Source organism: Chelonia mydas, chromosome 8 (genome assembly GCF_015237465.2).
Source record: "Chelonia mydas isolate rCheMyd1 chromosome 8, rCheMyd1.pri.v2, whole genome shotgun sequence".
NCBI classification, from domain to species: domain Eukaryota; kingdom Metazoa; phylum Chordata; order Testudines; family Cheloniidae; genus Chelonia; species Chelonia mydas.
The window spans coordinates 77931318-77954616 of record NC_057854.1 but is presented as its reverse complement, the minus strand read 5'-3'; the positions used below and the strand labels follow the sequence as shown (position 1 = coordinate 77954616).

At 42.3% G+C, this 23299-nt stretch overlaps 2 protein-coding genes across 2 annotated transcripts in view; one reads left to right on the top strand and one right to left on the bottom strand.

The window, feature by feature from the left end:
- The window catches only part of SPATA1 (spermatogenesis associated 1), a 43246-nt gene extending 33661 nt beyond the window's left edge, over positions 1 to 9585 (top strand). Inside the window, exons 11-13 of the mRNA XM_043553020.1 lie at positions 3672 to 3850; positions 6188 to 6286; positions 8216 to 9585. Of these exons, the coding sequence (XP_043408955.1) occupies positions 3672 to 3850; positions 6188 to 6286; positions 8216 to 8320 (383 nt within the window). The 3' untranslated portion in view covers positions 8321 to 9585. The remainder of the gene's footprint in view (positions 1 to 3671; positions 3851 to 6187; positions 6287 to 8215) is intronic.
- CTBS (chitobiase) lies at positions 6157 to 22698 on the bottom strand. Its single transcript, XM_007068732.4, has 7 exons — positions 22226 to 22698; positions 20738 to 20876; positions 19564 to 19772; positions 18514 to 18685; positions 16212 to 16309; positions 14481 to 14642; positions 6157 to 13221 (listed from the first exon to the last, which is right to left on the bottom strand). The coding sequence occupies exons 1-7, from the start codon at positions 22373 to 22375 to the stop codon at positions 13036 to 13038; spliced, it is 1116 nt and encodes a 371-aa protein (XP_007068794.2). The 5' UTR covers positions 22376 to 22698; the 3' UTR covers positions 6157 to 13035.
- Positions 22699 to 23299: the final 601 nt, after the last annotated feature.

Sequence of the window (23299 nt, the reverse complement as noted above, 5' to 3'; positions counted from 1 at the left end):
GCACCCATAGGGTGACGGTTACCTGAGCGGGCTCCATGCTTGCCGTGGTATGGCGTCTGCACAGGTAACTCAGGAAAAAAGGCGTGAAACGATTGTCTGCCCTTGCTTTCACGGAGCGAGGGAGGGAACGGGGGCCTGACGATATGTACCCAGAACCACCCACGACAATGTTTTAGCCCCATCAAGCATTGGGATCTCAACCCAGAATTCCAATGGGCAGCGGAGACTGCGGGAACTGTGGGATAGCTACCCACAGTGCAACACTCCGGAAGTCGACGCTAGCCTCGGTACTGTGGAAGCACTCCGCCAAGTTAATGCACTTAGAGCATTTTCTGTGGGGACACACACACTCGAATATATAAAACCGATTTCTAAAAAACCGACTTCTATAAATTCGACCTGATTTCGTAGTGTAGACACACCCTTAGATGTGAAACTCTCTGAGAGAAGTGGGGCTTCGGCCGTACCCCACATCTTGGCAGCTCTCATTGGTTAGCTCAGGGAGCCACCTAGCATGTTGGCTTTTGTTAATCCCATTCTAAGGTCCCTATCTAGCCTCACTCATTGTATAGGGAGCGTAGGTGCCTCACTCAGGCTTTGTGAATCCCAGTGATTTTCTAGGCACCTAAAAGGGGGGTGTGTGTGTGTGTGCGTGCGCGCGCGCATGGGGGTTGATGGTGACCATTGCCACACTTACACGCCTTCGTGAATCTAGCAGTTCATGAGTTGCATGTGCTGTGTGTGTGCGGGATTGGACTCTCTTGCCCAACAGTGTTTGTTGGCTTGTGCCTGCCCCCTAAGTGCCCGGACACACACCTTCACGGGGCATAAAAGGGTGGACAGGGAAGAACTACCTCTCAGATCTGTTGGCAATGTAGAATCCAGGTGTTACAGGCTCCCAGAGTACTGGGGAAGTAAGGGCTGGGGGGGTGTCATGGAACACATAGACAACATCTCTCATAGAACCAGTGTTACTTTTTTGAGGGATTGTCTATATGTAGCACACAGGAGTGGCAAGTTGTATGGGCCTGTGGTGCCTGGGAGCCCGGCTCCACCAATGTTTGGGGCCGGGCCTCTTCCCCAGCCCCAATGCACCTCCCCTCTCTTCCCCAGCCCCAATGCACCTCCCCTGAGTGTCCCTTGGCCCCCCACTTGCTCCCCCCATGCACCTCCCCCCAGCCCCCGAAGCATCCCTGCCTCTCCCCTGCAGCTCCACTCCGAGCTGCTGGCTCTGGGCATCAACTTCCACCGCAGGGTCCTAGTGCCCCCCCATTCATTAGTGGCAGGGCAGGCTGCCCTTCCGCCTCGGACCCTTCCCTTTTCCAGCAGGACCCTCCATCAGCACAGGGGGCTCCCCCCACCCGCAGTCACCGCTCCTGCCCCACGGTGGGCAGGGGGCAGCTCCATCCCTCACCCACAGTGAGGCGCAGCAGGAGGGGAGGAGGCGCACATGTGATGGCAGCACCACAGGGGAGGCGAGGGGGTTTCCTGGACCTGAGAGGGGCTCTAGGAGCACGGGTAGTGGTGCAGGGTGAGTGTGCTGCTGGGGCGGGGGGCATCCCCCAGAGCTCACTGCTGCTGGCGGGGAGAGGGCTGGGGGGGGGGGTCCTCCTCTCTGGCCCCAGCCCCAGGGCAGCCTGCCTGCTCCCCAAACTCCTCACGCTCTGCTCCACCCCAGAGCCTGCACCCCCCCAGCCAGAGCCCTCACTGCCCCTTTCCCCCCCCCCCCCCCCGGCACTGCTACGTGAGTCCTTGAGGAATGAGCCTTAATTTGAGCATGAGGTCCTAACTTAGCTAACTGATAGCATAATATAAAACAGTTTGAGCTTCATTTAGCTAATTGCTGGAAAGAAATGGCCTAGCTGCTCATTCTTTCAGCAAATGCTACAAATACTCTAGCTGTGCGTCTGAAGGACTGAGTTCTCTTTAACTAAAAAGAAAAGCTGTGATATGTCCAGGGAGTAAAGGCTCTTCTGTTATCATTACAAAGGGTTTTAGGGAGAAAATAGGTATGTGAATACAGTAGTCCGGTTTACACGAAAATCTGAAACTACATTAGGAACAAATTTTGGCTGGGGTTTAAGGGAGACCTTATCCTTATCAAAACTAGTGTATAATGGCCCTGCCATGACTGCTTGTGGGTCTCCTACTCTACATGCCAGGGTAATTGCCACTAAGAAAGCTCTTTTCACAGAAAGGTAGTATAAAGAACATGATGCTAATGGTTCATATGGCAGCCCCCATCAATCCAGCTAAAGCCACAGTGCAATCTCAGGAGGGAGGTGGCTCCTATATAGGAGAGAATATATGTATTAATTCTTTGACACTGTAGGATGTGAAAATATACTGTGGTAAGTGGAGATAGTGTATTCTTTTAATAGTGTATTCAGATCACTTTAATCCACATAGATAATTTTAAATCATGGGACTGAATGGGAGAGTTGATGTTGTTCTGCTCAAAGAGCGAATCTTTTCCATTTGGTGTAAGTGAGCTTTGTCAAGGCCTTCCTGCTGTGAATCAAGATGTTCTGGACAGCTTTGGAACATGAGTTCTCTGTATTAGTCAGGCAGCCAGCATCTAGGCTGTAAGGTACAGAGAGAGTGGATCTGGCTGGAATGTCTTGGGAGATTATATCCAGATCCAGGGGTAATGTTATTGGAGATTATACTGAGAGTGTTAACAGGTCTGAGAACTATAACTACCTGCACCAAGAGGCTGCTAGCCATATCTATATGGCACCATCTTGTCTGAGCTTCCACACTGTCCTCAGAATTGGAGGGATCAGTGGATAGATATAAGTTAGCCCAGGAGATGAGCTGAGGAAAAGTATCCAAAAGAGATCCTGGACTCAGACTCCCTTCTGGAATGAAAGGTATGGCATTTCTTGTTTGACTCCATCACAAACAAGTCTATGGCTGGGTGATCTCATTTGTGAAAGATATGTGATTGACTGAATCCTTTACGGACCATTCATCGTTAAAAGAAGAATGTCTGCTCACGTGATCTGCTGGGACAGGAGCTGCTGCTGCAGCAGGGATAGTGTAGGGGCAGACTTGTTCTCCAGCCAATTCCATCCTCCCCCCTGCCTCCCCTTTGCACCTGGCTGGGATTAGGGTTGCACTACTGGGGCAAAGAGTGCTGCTGCGGATGGTCAGTGCCCCCCCTTTGCATCAGTATATTGCACCCACTGAGGCAGGAGGCTACATCCACCTCCGAATTCTGCTCAGGAACTCTGGACCTGTGGAGTTCCCCAGCTCTGCATAACACATGCTCCTAGTTGGGCTTCTCTTTAGCACTGGACCTGCAGAACTAGCAAACTTGGCGCTCTTTTGTACATCTTAGTCGTGCAGCACTGCAGAGCTCCACAGGACTGAAACTCTGGTCCTACAGCGTTCCTGCTGCAGCTTCAGAGAACAGATCTAGCCTTTAATTTTAGTTGGCTGGGGTCCAGCTAATCCTGGTTTGACTGAATAGTTAGTGTAATGTTTAGTTTAGCTAAACATTCATTGATTTTTAAAAAAACAATCTTACATTTTTCATATATGTATAAACCACTGAAGTTGAAGCACACTACAGCAGTACTGTGTGCTGGTCATTATTAATTATTATTATTAATGTACTGTATGTTAACCTGATCAAGAACAAACAGAGCTGTTGTTGTCCTGTATAGCCCGTGATGCATGGAAAAAGAAATACTTTGAAACTAAGAAAGCTACCACTTCATTGGAAGACATTTTAAATAAACTGCGACAAGATTTAGAGCTTTACTACCAAAAGTTACTGTTGCAGCTGGAAGCCAGAGATATCAGGAAACGACCAAACAATTTAACACACATTGCAAACGCCAAGGTAATATCATTTGTTCATATTTGTCAATTCCCTTCTCTCTTTCCATGAAATTTGGCTTCTGTTATAGAGTATAAATTGTAACAACAAATCTACCACCATAATCCAGAGATTCCAAATTTTACTAATTGCTTCTGAATGACATTATCTGTAAAACAGTCATATGTCCTTCAGAGGTGAGCATAGCCCATCTAATTTAATCAGTGTACACCATTGACCAGGTTTGTTTTAGGGATTTTATATCTAAAAAAAGCTTAATTAGTTTACCAAGAATAGGAGCATTAGTCCATTTGCATAGTATAAGCCATTCTGTTTGCATAGGCCACGTGTGGACCATCCCTGCTGATCTTATAAATTACTCTTTGTTTGCCCAGAGTGTTTCATGGAAGTAGTATACACCCCATTCCATGAACGCTGGATGAATGCATGAGTGTGCATGGAAGAACACAGTTTACTTCTTTTCCATATGGTAACAACTTGTTTGGTTTTGTATAAACTAGTATTTTTTTTAATAACAGATTTTTCATGAATGAATTCTATGTATCACACTTTGTATGCTGGTGTAAAGATGTTCCAAATGCTTTTGTACAACAGCACAGCCATAGCTCTGTGTGCACACTGGGCACAAATATCCTTTAGGAAGTACGTAATCTTTCTGCATGAACTTACTCTGTTGAAGAAGTAGGGAAATAGTAATCTTGGTCTAAATGCCTTTGGTGCACTTGCACTTTGAAAATTGTGTGTAGCTCTGAAACCCACATTAGCAGAAGGAATTGGTGAGAGTTAAGGGAAGAGTAAACTAAACTGGTCAGACAGACTGAGGAAAAGCTTCCTGACAGTGAAATCTCCTAAACAGTGGAATAATTTGTCAAGAGAAGTAGTGGAAGCCCTTTTGATAGTTAATCTGAAACTAGACTAGGCAAAATAACAGAAAACCTACCGTGGCAAAGTATTCGTGGATGTTTTTTTGTTCACATCTGAAAGCTGTAAGTGTAATTATTAAGCATACTAATGTTCATGTACCAGCGCGTGGCTCTCTGTCTGCCCTGCCAGTATTACAGAAGCATGTGCTCTGTCAGTTACTTCTATTACTTCAACCTCACTTTAAGGGGATTTCTTTCATTGGTGTGTAGTGTACCTGTATGTGTAAGCCCATAGCACAGCTACCAGTAGCAGTGTAGATGGTGAGGCACAGCTCAGACAAGTAAAAGCATGCTTGAACAATGTGCGCATGTACCTGCATACATACCCTGATGGCTCTGGGCTCACCCTAGCTCTGCCTCCACATCTACACTGCTAGTTTCAGTAGTGTAGTGTCCTCTTGCTTGCCCACCGCAGGAGCTTTTCTTCACCCCAGGAAGAGACTCTGGCAGCAGGGAAAGGCTCAGGCAGGTTGAAAGACTCCAGCAGTGTTGAAAGGCTCTGGCAGGGGGCAGCCACCAGGGCTCAGGCAAAGGCTCTACCAGCTCCCTGCTGCTGGAGCCCTTCCCCCACCACAGGGAAAGACTCCAGCAACACGCTGCCAGACTCTTTCTTTGCCACAGTAAAAGGCTCCAGCGGTGGAGAGCTGCTGAAGGTTTTCTCCGCTGCCTACTCTCTGCTGGAGCCTTTCATTAACACATGTAGCTACATACTGCAGTGTGGACCAACCTGTTTTTCACTGTGCCATGTACACCGCACACCACCGCCAGTGGCATGTAATGCAGATATAGCTGCTAGGATATAAAGAGGTTTTCAAAGGCCTAGAGCATCAAAAAAGACTAACACACACATCCCCTTCAGCTTCATTCACTTCAAGGAAGTAATGCTGATTTACAGCAGCTAAGGATCTGGCCCATACTTTTGAAAACTAAGCCATTTAATTTTTGAAAAATGACACTGCCATTGCAGAGGTGGTGTTCTGTTTAATCCACCACTATTCAAGAATATAGCAGATTGCCATCAATGTCCTGACTGAGACAAAGTAATGGCATTCTATGGGTGAGATTGAGACTTCATATTTTTTTATATCATAGACAGAGTCCAGTCGTGAAGACCAGTAGCAGAATAATGTGCTACTATACATTGCCCAAAGTAACAGGGATTGGGAAAATTGTGGGTGCCCCCTGCTCATCTGAAGGCCAGCAGGGCCTGGCTCTTGGAGGGAGCTTCCCTCCTTTTGAGAGAAGACTGCTACAATACAGGACATTTGAGGGCGGGAAGTCAAAAACTGAAGGAGGCTTGGAAGAAGAGTTTAGAGGATTACTATCCGGGGGGGGGGGGGTGTCAATAACTGCAGCGGTAGAAAAAAATATGTAATATAGCGGAGCTGCATAAAAGCTTTTTGTTTATTCCCCATAGAACACCACAATCATCCAGATTACAACAGTGCAGCACGAAATTGATCAACTAAAGAGAAAGCTGGATAATACAAAAATGAAACTCATAATAGAAATTAAGGTAATCTGCATTTATTCTAGCCAACTTGGAAATTAAACAAATAGAGATTTTCTTCGCTATAAAATCTAGAGCCATAATATATTTGAAATTTTTAAAAGTTAGGCAGTATTTGAGGAGATATTATGTTATATGACCAACCTGCCTTACTCCACATCATGTAGTAATAAGCAGCATTCATAGTGTTTCCATTTTCCATGAACTGCATAAACTAAAGCCTTGTCTACACTGCACAGTTTTTTCAGCAAAACTCTACTGCTGTGCCAACAAAATAAAACCCCCTCGACAAGAGGCATAGAGCTTTTTGCGGCAAAGTTAAAACGACAAAGCATCAGTGTAGACACTGCTGTCTGCTATGTCACCATAACTGACCTCCCCCAGTATCCCACAATGTCCACCGTGACCGCTCTGCTCACTGTTTTGAACTCGGCTGCCTTGGCATGCAACCGCTCCCCTTTCAAAGCTCTGGGAAGTTCTGACAGCGGAGCATGCTGCTCTGCTCCGGCAGTAAAGAGCAAATCATTGCCATGGAATCCTGCTCTCTCCAGCACTAGGGTTATCAACTTTCTAATCCCCAAAAACCAAGCACCCGTGCCCCACCCCTCCCTAATGCTCCATCCCTGCCCCATCGCTCACTACCCATCTCCCTGGAGGAGAAAGCTGACATAGTAGACAATATAGGCCATAGTTTGGAGACTCTGAGATTGACACATCCTCGTAGAGCCTTTCAGAAATGTCTGATGAAAAGATGAGTAGCGTGATATGGAAGGCTACACCAGCCTAAGAGTTGTAAAGAACCAGCAGACTTAGATGAGCACAATAGAAAAATCTATAAATAAAAAAAAAACACTGATGTCCATTGCTCACTAATGAAAGAAAGAGGATGCAGAGGTGGAATAAGCATCCCATGAAGTATTTTCAAATCTAAATCAATGACACTGAGGGCATTTTGGAAGGGCAAAGTAAAAAAGGGACCTGAGAAAGTTATTACTGCCTCACATTGTATCCAGACAGCAAATGAAGTGGAACAAAAGTTGAGTATTTGGGAAAACAAGCTCAAACACAGCTCTAGGACAGTAATTCATTATCCAGCCTTGTTTGTAAGACACCAACTTCAGAAAGTGGAAGAAAAACATCTAATTATAGCTGTTGGAGATATATCCTTGATGTAGAGTCACATCTATGAGAGACTGACAGGAGTAAATTCACAATTTTAAACATCCACAGGGTAACAAGGTATTGACATCCTCAAAGGGTACTAATGGAGCAGGCAACAACAGAGATGAGATAAGGAGGCTAGCAAACATTTATAAAGAAATGGAAAAAATTAATATCAGGGAAATCAGATGGTCTAACCTGAAGATAAAGGACAGAATGAAAACCCATGAGCGTTTAATTGTCTGACAAGGTCATTTTATTCACAGACCAGGTCTGGTCTAGACAGCTGCAGTACAATACACATCTTTTCACACGAGCTTGTAGCCAGATTTTAATTTTAGTTATGGAAAAAAGTGAGTTCAGAGTATGACACTGAAATCAATGTGGATTGTACTGTTGCAACTAAAATAAGAATTTGTCCCTTTGCCTTATCATCTGCAGTGTGGGAGACAATTCTGTCCATTGCTAGCAAAAGTCAAACGACTAGAAAATGTATTTCTAGAAGAGAAATATTGTCAGTTGTACAAAGCAGTCCTGAGAGTCTTAGTCAGGCAAACCCTTACTGATGGCGATCGGAATTTGCTGAGTAAGGATTTCAGGATTTGACTTTTAAAGATGACACCACAAAGGAAACATGCAGAAAAGCAGGGCTAGAACTGGATAGAATCAAAGCGTCCTGGAGATGAAAGGCACATTCTATATCCATCTAACCCACATAAAAATTAAATCTTCAACTTCAAAATCTTCCTTAAATAATCTCTAGTTCTTTTGCAGATGAGAAAGCAGGCAGCCTCTGATTTACGAGCATTGAGAGCAGAGCTGGCACAGAAGAAAATTCAGTCATCTTTAATACTCCAGTCTGAAACACCAACATTTTAGAAGGATCACATTACTTGGGATTGTGTAATATATTTGTATCGAAGCTCAACATATCAGTAGTTGGTTTTATGTTCCTATGCTTTTATTGTACAGACTTCTCAATATGGAAGATAGGATAATTGTATATGTTAAAATAGAGGTATATCATTTATTTAAAATGCCCTAAAATATCTCAAGCTAATAATTGTAACTTAGTTGTAATTCACTTATACTTATAAAATATGCAGTTTAACCTATTAGCGTGTTTATTTTTGACTATAAGCTAATCAAATGTAAAGAAATGGCATTAATTTTTTTTCAAATAGTGAATTATGTTTTTTTATATAATGAAGATCAATATGGAATTGTAATTTGAACTAGTATACCCATAGTTGTGGATAAAAATGTATTTTTGGTCTTTTGAAGTACATATAGCTCAATCAGTTTAACCCACAAAATAGTTGGCAATTTTTACAGGACTGGGGCAGCAGAAATCTGATTTCAGATATCTACTCATTGTGCTTTGAAATTCAAGCATTGTAATCATAGCAGTCTTGTAGTTTCTTTTCTCTCTTTTAAATGTAGCTGCACTGACAATCAAGTGCCCTTGTCCTAGCCATGAGGTTGTGAATATGATCATGGTCAGACTTATATGAAAGAAAATGTAGCGCATACAGTATTTATTAACCAAGTTCAGAGTGGAGGCAACAGGCATGTTCCTGTATGGAGCATCAGATCTCTGGAAGGGAAATAGTACCCCCTCCATGTTAACTTTTTCCATTCTCTCCTGCTTGCTCCCTCAGTTCCAAAGGGTATTATATCTAGCAAAGCAGGACGCTGCAAGAGGTTAATGTGAAGCAGCCACAAAACTGACAAGGCTATACTAAATTATTGCAAGTGACAGAAACAGACAGGATGTCAGTAATAGGATGTGAAAGTTTTTGAAACACTTTCAAAAGGAGGAACTCTAAATCTTGTGAGCTATACAACCTCTCTGTCTCCAATGTAATCCTTCTTTAAAGCCTTCCCTAAAGCCTTCCCAACAAATGAACCAACCCCTGTTCCACTTCAAGATTGGAACCTAAATCCTATGAATCTGAACTGTATTGGCTAGGACCAATTTAGATTTCAAACTCTAGAAGGAAGGGACTGTCTTTTTTCTGTTTATACAGCATGGAAAACACTAACGGTATTTAATAAATAAGAGCAGAGGACTGGACTTTGGGTTCCATTCTCTGCAGTGATACAGAAAACTTGAAATTATAAATAGTTCAATTAAAATTCTAGTTGATGAAACAGATTCAAGTGTTTAATTTTTAAAGTTTTAACAAAAGTTAGCATATGAAATACACAGCAGCAGATGAAAAGAGATACCACAGATAAAAGGTGATCTAGTCCCTTTTGTTTTACAAGTGTAAGGAATCCAGATCCAATCTGTGACCCCCTGAGGGCTGGAGGTTTAGAGTCATGGCTCTGCAGCAGCATCCCTTTTCCCCAGAAGCACTTCATGGGAATGTGGCTCAAAATGTTGGGAGGGGAGTGGACTGAGACAGTTCCCCGAAGCATTGTCTTTTCTCAGCCCCATAGAGATTCCCCATTCTCAGATACTGCTGAAATCCCTTCATAGGAGTCAGGTTTCACAGGGTTTTGAGGCAGGGCCAAAGGGTAAGTGGCTACAATATGTGATCATCTCCACAGCAGAGAGGACACCTAAATGAATATCCACGCCCAAATTAACAGCTAACTCATGCTCCTTGCATGCACCTTCTTCAGGGAGGAAAGTTTTACATAAATGCAAGGTGTCTCCTCCCTGATGGTACACACTGAAGTAAACCAGGTCACCTCCACCCAGAGTTTCCTAGCCCCTGTAGTCCAAAAAGTCTCTCTCAATGTGATCACACACTATAATAATCTACAAGAATAAATGACAACATATTAAGAGGACAAAGAGGGAAATGGTTGTGTATTAAATAGTAGATTCAATCCAGTTCTGTAATGATTTCTTCTTTTACAGAAAAAATCCTCAATCTAGCATTTATAGAAGTTATTTATTTGCTGGATGCTGGCTTAATATTCCTCAGTCCCTCAGATGAAGTCTAAAAGCAGTTAGATAAACATTCATACCAAACATCCAATTTACTTCTTAGTTTTCAGCACTCTACCAATGCTTACTTTGTTGGTGTTGTGCATTTTCCTAATACAATTCTGCAGCAAGCAGTCCACACAAACCTGTTTAAGCTATACTGTGTTCAACAGTAAAGTTTTATACACCCCCAGCAGTGTCCATTTGCACTTCTCTAACAGTTATAAAACAGCTTTTAAAGATTTTATGACTGACACTATGTTAAGCACTTTTCAACTAGTAGAGAAAGTACAGTAGAACCTCAGAGTTAAATAATTGACCAGTCAACCACACACCTCATTTGGAACCAGAAGTATGCAATCAGGCAGCAGCAAAGACAAAAAAAAAAAAAAAAAGCAAAAACACAGTACAGTACTGTGTTAAACATAAACTACTAAAAAAAACAAAGGGGAAGTTTAAAAAAAAGATTTGATAAGGGATCATTTGAATTAAGATGGTTAAAAGCGGCATTTTTCTTCTGCATAATAAAGTTTCAAAGCTATATTAAGTCAATGTTAAGTTGTAAAATTTTGAAAGAAAATCCATAATGTTTTGTTCAGTTATGAACATTTCAGAGTTACAAACAACCTCCATTCCCAAAGTGTTCATACCGCTGAGGTTCTACTGTAACATCAGTTGCAAGTTATAGCATAGTCAGGGCCTAACTTGACAATGTTAGGTATTTAAACCAAAATCCTGATTAAGGAGGGGGGAATGTCAGACTCCTATTAATTATTTCACTGTGTCCACAGATTCAATAAGACAAATATCAACATTTAAAAAACAACACTTAGTATATCAACTTAAGTGCATACCTGAGTAGTCCCACTGACTTCAATGGGAATACTCATAGCATATAAAATTAAACAGATGCGTAAATGTCCACAGGATATGGGCCTATCTTTGTAACAAATACACAGCAGGACTAGAAAACAGTTTTCTTTCTTCTTTCATTGCAGTATGTTCAAAGACAAACCACAGACTCAGAAAATTTGGATTACACCTCACTTTTAAAATGTTATATACAGAAAATCTCTCAAACAGTTTAGTAGATCATTTATTTATGAAATAATCCTTGAAACATTAAAAAACAAATATTGTATTTTGCTTCTAGGAAAATGAAAGTGCCATGAATTGTTCTTTTGCCTCAGCCTTAATATTTCCTTTCCATTTTAACAAAACTTCACTGAAATACGCGCATGAGCACACACGCACACTCGCTCTCTATAAATGTTTGCAAACATCTTAATATTTCATTCAAAATTCCCCTGGCACAATGAATCATCATCAGAATATATTAGGACTAACCTGAGATTTTCTCATTCTGAATATTTTCACATTTTATAAGCAACTAGAAATGAATATAGGGTCCTTTTATTCAGCCTGAGTTTTGTGTAAAGAAATGTGAAAAACACCATGCTAGATCAAGGAATCTATCCTCTTTAGTTGTCAGGAATCACAGCATTTAAAGACGAAAAACATCTATTAGATTATCCAATCCATCTCTCTACTGATACAGGATTGTTCTCTCCGCAAGATCTACATAAAATTGACCTAAAGACAGATTTTTTCAGGGTACCATGTTATAGCCAAATTCTAACCTCACTTTTATCCATACAACCCCTTTAACTTGAACAGAAACATGATTTATCCACACACACAAGATCAAACCACAATATAGCACAAATGAAGCACTAGCACTAATAAATACTGTGCCCCAAAACAAATTCCAATGTGTAGATGGGCACCTTTTCTACAAAAAAAGTGTTAAACTAGCCAATATGTGTGCATATGTTTCCCATAGCTAGTAGTACCAGTTACTGACATGAAGGATGAGGCGAATAAACCTCTAAATACTTAGAGAACACCATCCATTCCTCTGATTATGAATTAAAAGCACCATGTAGACTTTATACTAGCATCAGAAATTACAGCAGTATGGTGACTACAATTATCTAGTTCAAAAATGTAGACACTTAAAAATGCTAATTATGAAATCAATGTGTTCAGACAAGTCATAAGAAATGCTTATCATCATATACACTTTAGAATGCTGCTTTGAGAAAAATGGGCTTTCTTTGAAGCCCAAGGTTTTCTGGCTTTTGAAGTTGTAAAAGAACCTCACAATGTTATGTAAACATAAAAAGAATATTTAATTCTTCAGTTTCACTGGCAACAAAGCTAAATGCTACAAATAATTAAAACCTTCACAACCTTTACAGAATAATTAAAACCTTCTCAACCTTTACAGAATAAAGAACAGTAATTGGTTATGTTAAAGCATTTGTGTTGAGCAGAGCACTTCATTCTCATATGCTCTCTTTTAAATGGTTCAACGTACATATGTTGTTAATATATATTATGAGTGTCAAGTTCAAGGTCTGATGCAGTTATGAAAGTTTTGAAAATGAGAAAAACCAGAACCTGTTAAAACAGTGTTAATGCAATGTTAAATACTTTCTAAGGTATAAAGCACAGACTGACAAGATGAAGTTTTGCTTGTAACCAGTGCATGCTTGCAAGAAGGCATAAGACAGTATATTAGCCATAACAACTACCAATTAATTTTCTACAGTCTAAATCCAGAGGTAGTGTTCACTATCTTACATAGTTGCTATGGTCTCAAGGCTCGCCACATTGCTTCAGTCTGCTGCTCTGCTACAGAACTTCTGGAGTAGTCAAGACAATTTCCATTCCACATGCCAATACCCCTTAAACCACGTTTCTTTGCAAACGCTGCCTTCAGGGAAATGCTCTGCGGATTATCGTACCATACTTGATGAAAATGACCAAGAGAGTCCTATAAAAAGTTCATCGGACATTTGTGTTAGCATATATTAACACTGTATACAAAGAGGTTAAATGCAATGAATCAAAACTATAATTATAAATGAAGTAAAAACTCAGATGAATAAAATGTGTACAGTGCTTTTCCAGACTTACATTTAAAAGCTCTCCAAACAAGACAATCTAAAATTCCCTTTCCAAAAGTGCAAAGAAGCTTCTTAAAAGGGGGGGGGGGGGGGGGGTGTGTGTGTGTGTGTGTGTGTGTGTGTGTGTGTGTGTGTGTGGTTTAAAACAAAACAAAACAACAAAAAACCCCACAACTCCAGCTATCTTTCTTCGACAATGCACAGACCAGTAAACATCTCTGCTTTCTTACTCGTATTTTTCTCTGATCTCCAGACAAGCAACCACAAATGAGTTACAAAGATGTTTGTATTAATTTTCATTAAATGAGATGACTAGATCTGTGTGTATTTTATTGATAAATTTAATTTAAAAATCTGATAATATCAAAGGCTTGGGCTAGGATTTCAATCGTGCAGTCTAATCTAGTAAATGAAATTCAGTCACAGAGTATGTGTTTGTGTTCCTAGCAATAAACATAGGTTTAGAGAAAGTTATGGAATTTTGCTAAATAAAAATTATATTGCTTTCAGCTGGTGATGACTTTTAGAGCTTTTAGTCAGTCATCACTGCACTAAAGTTATACAAAATTTAATACCAGGTAACTGACAATCCATCACCAACGGAACCATAAGAAATATTTACAGCTTTATAAATGCACACCAATAATATATGGGCTCAGTCTTCCACTGCATCCAGATGGAGTTTGGACACAGTGAAGAGGGGACGCCAAAGGGAGACAGTTACAGCTCCCTGATCTTGTGCCACCCAGCACCAGCCGCAATTAAGAGCGGCTGGGATCCTGTTTTAACTTATATCACTGGCATAAGGTTCCTTAGGGGCCTTATGACAAGGGAGGATAGGCATAGTGGAACTCTGTCCTACCAAACCCCCTTCCTGGCATCATATGCATCCTCCCTCTCAGTGAAGAGGTGGGAGGCTAGTGCAGGAGCCAGCTCTGCCACTTCTGCCAGCATTATGTCAAAGGAGAGTTCCCCTGCACAAGTTAAGCTGGAATCCATCCACTCTGCAACACATAAGCATCCAAAGTGGACAGATCACACCTGAGAATCTAGCTTTATGAGAACAGAACTAAGGTTCATGTACATTTAGTTCACAGCTCAAACGTTTGTCTAGGAAACTGCTTACCTTATATTCATAATATGGAGCCTTCTGCTCCTCATCCCACAGGCTCCCAGAAATAGAACTATTCACCTGCTTCATTATTGTTCCATAGGTGACCTGACGCCCTGCAGCATCGCTGCATGGAGCCCCTCGGAAAGGAATATTTGGGAGGGAACAAACATGATCCTGAAAAAACAGGGAGTTCTGGTTCATGTTTCTTGGATTTATTAAACCCTTCAGAAGGGATAAGCCTGGAAGAAAGTCAGAAAGAGGCACCTGCCAAAAATAACTAAATATTCACACCAGATATGGATTACTATCTGTTTCAATAAAATGTAGAGAAAGAAGTTCAATTGAAGTTCAATTTCATTTAATTGAAATGAGTAACTTCCAGCTCCTCATACTGGTCTACTGTAGGAAACAACACTAATATTCACTTTATATTATTTGTATAATAAAATAAAATAATTAAATAAATAACAAAACTCCTCAATAATATTTTGTACTTGTAGCCCCCTTGCTAATTTGGCGGCTTCAGAGAAAGAGGAGCAGAGGCACAGACTGGATCTTCAACTGAGACTGCTTGATTCACCTATGCTTGAGCCCCAGTGTCTGTAGGGGCTGGCCCAGGAACCTGACTGACATGCCTGGACAATCAACTGCAGGTCCCAGAAAGCCTTCATATGCCTGGGCCACATGACTGAGCATGGCAGGGACCATGTGAGGAGGGAGAGCTGATTTCAGGAAGTCATGTTGGAAGAGAAGCAGCCTCAAGACAGCATCTCTCTGCAGTAGAAGGGGAGATGGCTATTTTGACTCTCCCTATCAGAGGGCCTGAGACTGACCTGGAGCCCCTAGCTCCACAACAGAGAGACCAATCCCAAGATTCTGCTGCACCAGTGAGCGCTGAAAGCCAGCAGAACCCGACAGTCAGGGCTCAAGGCCACCAGGGACTCCATTCAACTGAAAGGAAGGACTATCAGTTTCCCAGGAATGGATACCAGCCATCCACATCAAACTCCCAATCCCTCCACCCCCAAGATAAGGCCTCTAGGGAGCACTGGTGGTGGCAGGGGGAAGAGGGAACTGTCATATCAATTTAGTGTGTGGGCTTTTATTTGCAGGATTTGGGGGGTAAGGAGCTTATTTAACATCTTTGATTCCTTTTCCTGTTCTCTTCCCCTTCCTTTTAATTTACCCCTATCCTTTTCAGGAATTAAATGCTATTTATGTAATTCCTTGATTTATTGTACCCATAAATTATAATATCCTAGAGGTCACAGGGTTGATTACGGATTTGCGCACCTGAACACAGGATGGAGGCACCAAGAACTCAAAGACCACTGGTCCTAAAGGGGGTCACCAAATCCCTGTAGAGGGATAAGAGGCTCCACTACCTTCAGAAGGGATCAGGCTGCCCCACAAGAGGGAGTTACATACTTATATAGCTCTTTTCATCCAAAGATTTCAAAGCACTTTTGGGTATCCAAGTATCATCTTAATTTTACAGAGGAGGAAAGGGAGGCACAGAGGTAAAATGACTTGCCTGGAATCACACAGTAAGTTACTGGCAGAACCAACTAGAACACTGATATCTTAAGTCCCTGTCCTGTGCTCTTATCTTAGAGACCACACAGTCTTTGCATTTCCTAACTGTAAAAAAAAAAAAAAAAAAAAAACCTACCAAAAATTATATAGCATATCATAGAAAAAAATATCAAAAACACAGCTATGATAGAACTGCCTTAATCTTACCTTAGACAAATCCAGACATCTATAATCATAGCCATACCAGGGAACACCCATCACAAGCTTCTTTGGCTCAATGCTCATGTTAATGTAGTCATCATATCCTAATTTAAAAGAAAATATGAATTTACATGCATACTTCTTTTTTCTGCTGTATATATTTACTAACTTGCCAATGTAATATAAGGTAATGTAGTTAATGCAAATCCATAAGGGTTTATGGAAAACAGACCCTGTTAAACAAACGATATCTTTTTTGATGAGATTACTAGTTTGGTTGATAAAAGACAACAGTGTTGTCATAAGACTTCGGTAAGGTGTGTCACTTGATATATACCACATTTTGATAAAACACCTAGAATGATATAAAATTAACATGGCACACATTAAATGGATTAAAAACTTGCTAACTGATAGGTATTAAAATGTGTAACTACACATGGGAAATCGCTTTGGAGTTGGTCTGTCTCCAGTGGGGTTCTGCAGGGATTGTTTCTTAGCCCTACACTAAGAACATAACTGTTTACCATTTTTACCAATGACCTGGAAGAAAACATACCATCATAAATGATAAAGTTTACAGATGACACAAAAATTAAGGGAAACAGTAATGAAGAGGACAGATCACTGATTCAGAGCAATCTGAAACGTTTGGTAAACTATGCACAAGCAAACGGTATGTGTTAATACAGATAAATGTAAATGTATACATCTAGGAACTAACAATGCAGGCCACACTTACAGGACAGGGGATTCTATTCTGGAAGGCAGTGACTCTGAAAAAGATTTGGGGGTCATGGTGGATAATCAGCTCAATATGAGCTCCTAATGTGACGCTGTGACCAAAAGAGCTAATGTGATTCTGATATGCATAAAAAGGAGACTCTCAAGTAGGAATAGAAAGGCTATTTTACCTCTATATTTGGCAATGCTGTGACTGCTGCTGGAATACTATGTCCAATTCTGGTGCCCACAACTGAAGAAAGATATTGATAAATTGCAGAGGGTTCAGAGAAGAGCCATGAGAATGATTAAAAGATTAGAAAAAATATAGCGATAAACTTATAGTGATAGACTGAGCTCCGAAGAGAAGGTTAAGTGGTGACTTGACAACAGTCCATAAGTATCTACATGGGGAACAAATATTTGAGATAACAGATTCTTCAAACTAGCAGAGAAAGGTACAACACGATCCAATGGCTGAAAGTTGAAGCAAGACAAATTCAGACTAGAAATAAGGCATAATTTTTTTTAACAGCAAGAATAATTAACCACTGGAACAATTTACCAAGGGTCTCCATTGCTGATAATTTTAAAATTAAGATTGGATGTTTTTCTTAAAGATACGTTCCAGTCATTACTCTGGGGAAGTTATATGGCCTGTGTGATACAGGAGGTCATAATGATCCCTTCCGGCCTTAGAATCTATGCCTAGAGCAGATTTCTCAACACTAATGAAGCAAAGGTTATCAAGGCAGATATTCAAAATACAAATACATCTACGACCCTCTTTCCAATGTAATTCCTTTGGTATAACATTCTTTTACTGTTTGATCTACCATATGATTAATTTATTAATAAAGAAATGTCTAAAATCATATAAAATTAAGTACTAAAAAGACTCAAGTATCAACTATCTGCAAGACATTAGGAAGCTCCAGGGAAGTGCACCAATTAGCTTTCACAGCCATGCTTTCATATGATACCCTGGCCAGCGAGGAAAAACAAAGGGCGTTTCAGTATATGCAGAAAGCTGCCAACATTATTGAAATATGAATTCTAAATACAAGAAAGTTCTACATGATGCACAGAAAGGAAAGAAAGATTAACAGCAGAATAAAGCAGTTCAAGATGTTTCAGTAGCTGATAACCTGAGCAGTTGTAGGGTGACAAACTGCATGAGCCATTAACCTGATGTGGAACCCTGCATATTTAAATAATTTTCAGTCAAGAAAGAAGTTAAATGGGTGCAGGTGGAGCCTTAGGTAGGTACCATTTGTGCCTATGCCCTAATCCAACTCTTGCCCATGGGTGTACCTGAATCCCACTGAGGGTGACATATAATTCAGGTGTCAAATAGCACATGACTGCTCTACGTCCATCCATGGTGCCACAAAAATCTGAGGTACCTATTCCCCCAATGTGAAAACAGTTCTCTTAGTAGATTTTAGTAATATCAAAGGCTTCAAGAAAACAAATAATGCAATCAAAAGGCATTTAATATATTTTAGGAAAAAGGTGTCCCCTTCCAATAATGCATTTTAAAAGAGAAATGTGCCAGTTGCTGACATTATTGACTGATTCTTACCATCTAAGGTCTGACTGTAGGGAGCATTCGCTCTTGCAATACATCCTGTCCAGACCTGACTCTGCTCATCATAAGACATCACGAACAAGAAATCACAGGCATCTGCAATCCCACTGTAGTTGTAGCATCTTTTGTCTATGCATGCTGGAGACCAAGCCACATCAAAGGTGACCTGATAGAGAAAACCACAACTTTAAATCTAGTGTGGAATTCATATGTTCTATTCCTTTGCTGTTTTGTAAAGCAGAGCTATGTAAACTTTAGTGGGATGTTTTCAAAATGCTGCGCTGTTCGATACCCATGGATTGTAAGAGGAACTGTAATATTTCTGAGTTTTCAGAGCAAATCTGCCTTTACAACTATAAAATTAATATGCATAAAAGGGGCACAGTCAAGACTAGTGGGCCCAAAATCTGATTCACCTTTTTTAAAAATATGTCTGCAAAGTCTTCTATGTGTGTGTAATTTAATACACACACACAAAAATAGAATTATGAACTATGACCAATGATAATCTATTTAAGAACATGACAGAGAACAGGCAAAGAATAAAGATAAATCTTTTCAAAGGAAATCTTTAACATCTTTCATTCCTTTGCCTGTTAAATCCTGCTAAAGATTTATCAAGTTTTTCCTCACATCATGCTGAAATTATCAGTATTTTCAAAGTTTCATTAAGTCATACCAACAACAACATAAAAGTGATTTACCTCTGGCAGCCAATACACCAAAAAGGTCTGTAATGAAAATACTGTCAATCCCAGCAAAATTGCTTCTATTTTAATATTTGAGTTCCATAAAGGATGCATTTTCAATTATCCTTCAGAGAAAAAGAATACAGCCATTTTTGTTCTGTTTGTACAGCACCTAGCTCAATAAGGAGCTTATATATGACCATAATAATAATATATAATACAATGTACACTTGGGAAACAGTGCCAGTGGCTTGCACAGAATTTTACAGACAAGTGCTCTTTACATAATGGAATAAATTGCCAGGACATCACAGATTTAAAATCTATCATTTTATAAAATAAATTTTGTTTTCACCTGTGATCCTGGAATTTCTCTATGAAAAGCATCAGTAGTTTCTTTAACGAGAGCCGTTAATGCATAGTATTCAGGTGACATCTCACGAACTTCTTGCTCTATGTCTATATTAATTCCATCCATATACTGCTTTTTGGCCAGGTCCACCTGTTGTGCTATCCAGGCTGTTCTGTTAGCAGAGTCAATAATTTCCTTCACAGGTACATCTCCTAAACAAGAAATCTTAATAAATTACCACTTATTTGAATAATGGTAGATATTGGGGTGGGAGGGAATCCTATTCTGCCATATACTTCATTTCCATGCTCTACGTGGACTGTATAGTGGAGACCAATTCAAGTGTGGGGTAGCTTGGTATTTTTTTGGTACAGTTTCCTTGGGAGATCATACTATGCCGTGAGATTATTCCTGAATTTTTCTTTGTAGTTTCATCCCACTACTTCTGGTTATTCCTTCTTTAGCCACTGTGAACAATTGCTCTCCCTTCCTCGAAGCTGACACCTTTCTAATACTTCCAGACATAGTGACGCACTCTTCTTGTTTCTTTTAACCTTTCCTTTTAAGCGATCCTCCTTATTCCCACATCTTTGTTGCCTTTTTCTGTCTTTTTTGTAATGAGAAGTCCAAAACTCTGTGTACAACTTGTAAGTGTGGCCACAAATGAAGGATTTCATATATAAAATAAACCCCAAATATGAACAGCATTTTCAGCCTCATAGGTATTACACTATTTTTTTTTTATTATTATTATTTTTTTTTTTAACATTTAATACTTTACACACTCCTTCCTCCTAGTATATATTTGGGGCTATTCTTGTCCAAGAACCTTTAAGATTGAGTTGTAGCTCCTTAATTCAACATTTGATTTTTAAGTATTATACAAATACATGGAGCAGAGACCTGGCACAAGTCCTGCATATGCTTTTCTCTTCCCATTTCTTCCTCTCCATTCCCATGTGACTTCTACTGGTCTCTTTCCCAGTAGATCCTTTATTTTGCTGACACTGAAGTAGTTTTGTTACTATTGGGGCAGAAAGAATTGGAGTTTTGCCTGTTTTATACTTTTTTAAAAAATTCTGGGTGGTAGTGTATTATGACCCTATGCAAAAGGGGGCATATTATTCTCTTATAAATTTAATACATAAATGCCCACATTTCCCTAACTGTAACCAACCTTTTAGTACTACCCTGGCTCCTTTAGAATGAGCATAACACAATAGCTCAGGGTCATACTTTCCAAAAGCTGCCACAGTTGTAATCTGTGACCAATCATAGAACTTCCAAGATTTTCTTCCAACATCAAACACAAAGACCTGCAAAAGCAGAACAAAAAGTAAGTGACTGGAAGCACACCAAATGTCAGACTCTCATGACAGTTTAATTTAAATTAAAGCTGCGTCATTCCTTTCCCTTGCATCCCAAATACATTCTAGGTAGAGTAAAAAGTTAAATTATTCATGCTTCTTGAAAGCCAGCTTGTCCTTTACAGATCTAGTGCCTGCCAAATTCAATAGCTGACTGGTCTCAAAATGCAAACAAACTGGCAGGAGCTTTGACAGGATCCAACATCATTTCCCAGTAATTCATGCTGACCCAGTTTATAAATTTTTTGTCAAACAGAAGCTGCCAGATCAAATAAACCTACCCTAACTGATTAGATTAATTGAAACAGTTTGCTAATGAACTAATTTGGACTCATTTAAAACTTCAGGAAGGTCGTCATGGATTACAACTCATTTTATTCTATTAAAAATAAGACTGTTTTGATTTAATGGGCTGGATTTTGTAAGAGGTTGAATAAATCATCCACATAATTTAACAGCAGACCAACATTTGAGGGTCTACTCTAATCAATTTTCAAAGTTTCATATGTAAAGGTGTAATGACCAGAAAGATACATTAGAGCCCAAAAAAAGAGAAGCAACCGATTAGCCACGAACACCTGAGTAATAAAGACAACAAAACAGCTCACTCCCCAACTCCAGCTTCTGCCCTAAGAGGAGTCACAATTCATATGTACTTTAGCCTCAACCTTTCAGCTCGCTGGCACTGCCAGGGTGGTACACAGAGTCCCCGGCCATAACCGACCCCTTAAAAGGGCCGTCAAATGCCCTGGAAGAGCTGCGGCCAGCGGGACTTTGCTTCGAAGGCGCCAGCCCGCCCATGTCTCCAAGCCCTGACGAGCCATCGCGGGAGCTGGCTGGGGCAGGCGGGCGGTGCTCAGGAGCCCCTCCCAGCCCCTCCGTAGCCATGCGACACGCCGCGGTGCTGAGGGCTGGCAGGCAGCCCGAGTGGGAGGGGTCTGGCGGCGGGGCTGGGGGAGACCCGGAGCGAATCCGAGACTCTCCGCCAGGGAATGGGGAGGCAAGGACGGCACGACGCCGCCCGCCAGGCCCATGCATCGGGGGTGGCACGGGGCAGCCCGTAGAGCGGCGGTAGGCCCCAGCCAGGGCCACGCCACTGCACTGTGGACTGGGATCAGCAGGCGCCAGGGTGGGAGGCCAGAAGGGCCGCACCGGTGAGCTGAGGAGGCTGAGGCGCGCAGCGCGGACCGGACGCGAGGCCCTCTGGGGGAGGCGGTGCAGGAATCGCCGCAGGGCCCTGAGACGGGCAGCCCCGTTCCCAATCCCAGAGCCCCTTGCGGCGCTCGGAGATGGGATACCTCGAACTCCCGGGCGCCGGCGATGGGGAGACAGAGCGCGGGCTCGCGGCAGGGGCACGCGCCGCTGCTCCAGCCCAGCCGCAGGAGGGCGAGAAGGAGAACAGGGCAGCCGCGGGACGCGCACGCGCCGGCCCGCAACAGCCGCCTCATGCTGAGCACTCTCGCTACGTCACCCTTCCCTGATCCGGGCACGCGGCAGCCGCTGCCGGATCTCAGCTGGGAGCCGCGCTTCCGCCTCGACTCCAGCTACGGGAACGGGAGCGGGCCAATCCTCCAGCTCTCGCTGCTGGCCACGCCCCTAGCAGCGCCAGGGGTCCCAGGCAGCCCCGCGCCGCCCGCCAGGGACTCCGGCTGACGAGACGGGGCGACACCGGCAGCTCCAGGGCTGCTTGGGAGGGGAGGCAGCACGAGTCCGGGCTTCGGCTGGAAGCGCGCTGGGGGCGGGGGCGGGTTGTGGGGGAAGCCAGGCTCCCCGGCCCGGAGCTAGGCGGCGGGGCGTGTAAATACCGCCCGGGGCCTGGAGACTCAGGGCCAGCCCGTCACTGACCGACAGCGAGCCCCGCCCTCCTGCGGACCACGTGCCGCCCGCCAGGCCCCCGTCGGCCCAGTGAGCGGCGCTGGAGGTGGGAGCCTGGAGGCCCTTGTGCCTCTGCCAGAGTGTGGCCCGTTACTTCCCCCGCCCCCTTTTAACAGCTGGAGAAACTGAGGCAAAGGGAGCAAGTAGTTTGGCAAAAGGCTCCAGAGGAAGTAGGCGCGAGGGCCACCCCTGGACGGGCTCTCAACTGTCGCCCGCTCCCTGCTGCCCCCCTCCTTGGTGCCCGGCAGTACTGGAGCTGGAGGTATGCGGGGGGAATCAGGCCCCACGGAGCATTTACTCTAACCTAGCCTCGGACTTTGGCTACCTCAGTTATTGGTACCCAAGAGATCCAGGCCTGCTTTTTACAGGCACTGAAAATATGTAACACAAATGTAAGCCCATAGGAACTGCATGTGCTTAGCACTGATGAAAATGAAGCCTTGGAGTGTGTAAAATTGATTATCCTAAAACTGGGACACACAAAATAGGCTCCAGTC

Bases quoted from the DNA above. Each gene is read 5' to 3' on its own strand.
- CTBS (XM_007068732.4), bottom strand. From the start codon at position 22,375: ATGAGGCGGCTGTTGCGGGCCGGCGCGTGCGCGTCCCGCGGCTGCCCT. The intron at 18,686-19,563 runs GTGAAAACAAAA...TTTCTCTATCAG, and splicing joins GAGAAATTCCAGGATCACAG to GTCACCTTTGATGTGGCTTG. The intron at 14,643-16,211 runs GTAAGATTAAGG...CTGTTTTTTCAG, and splicing joins GATGTCTGGATTTGTCTAAG to GATCATGTTTGTTCCCTCCC.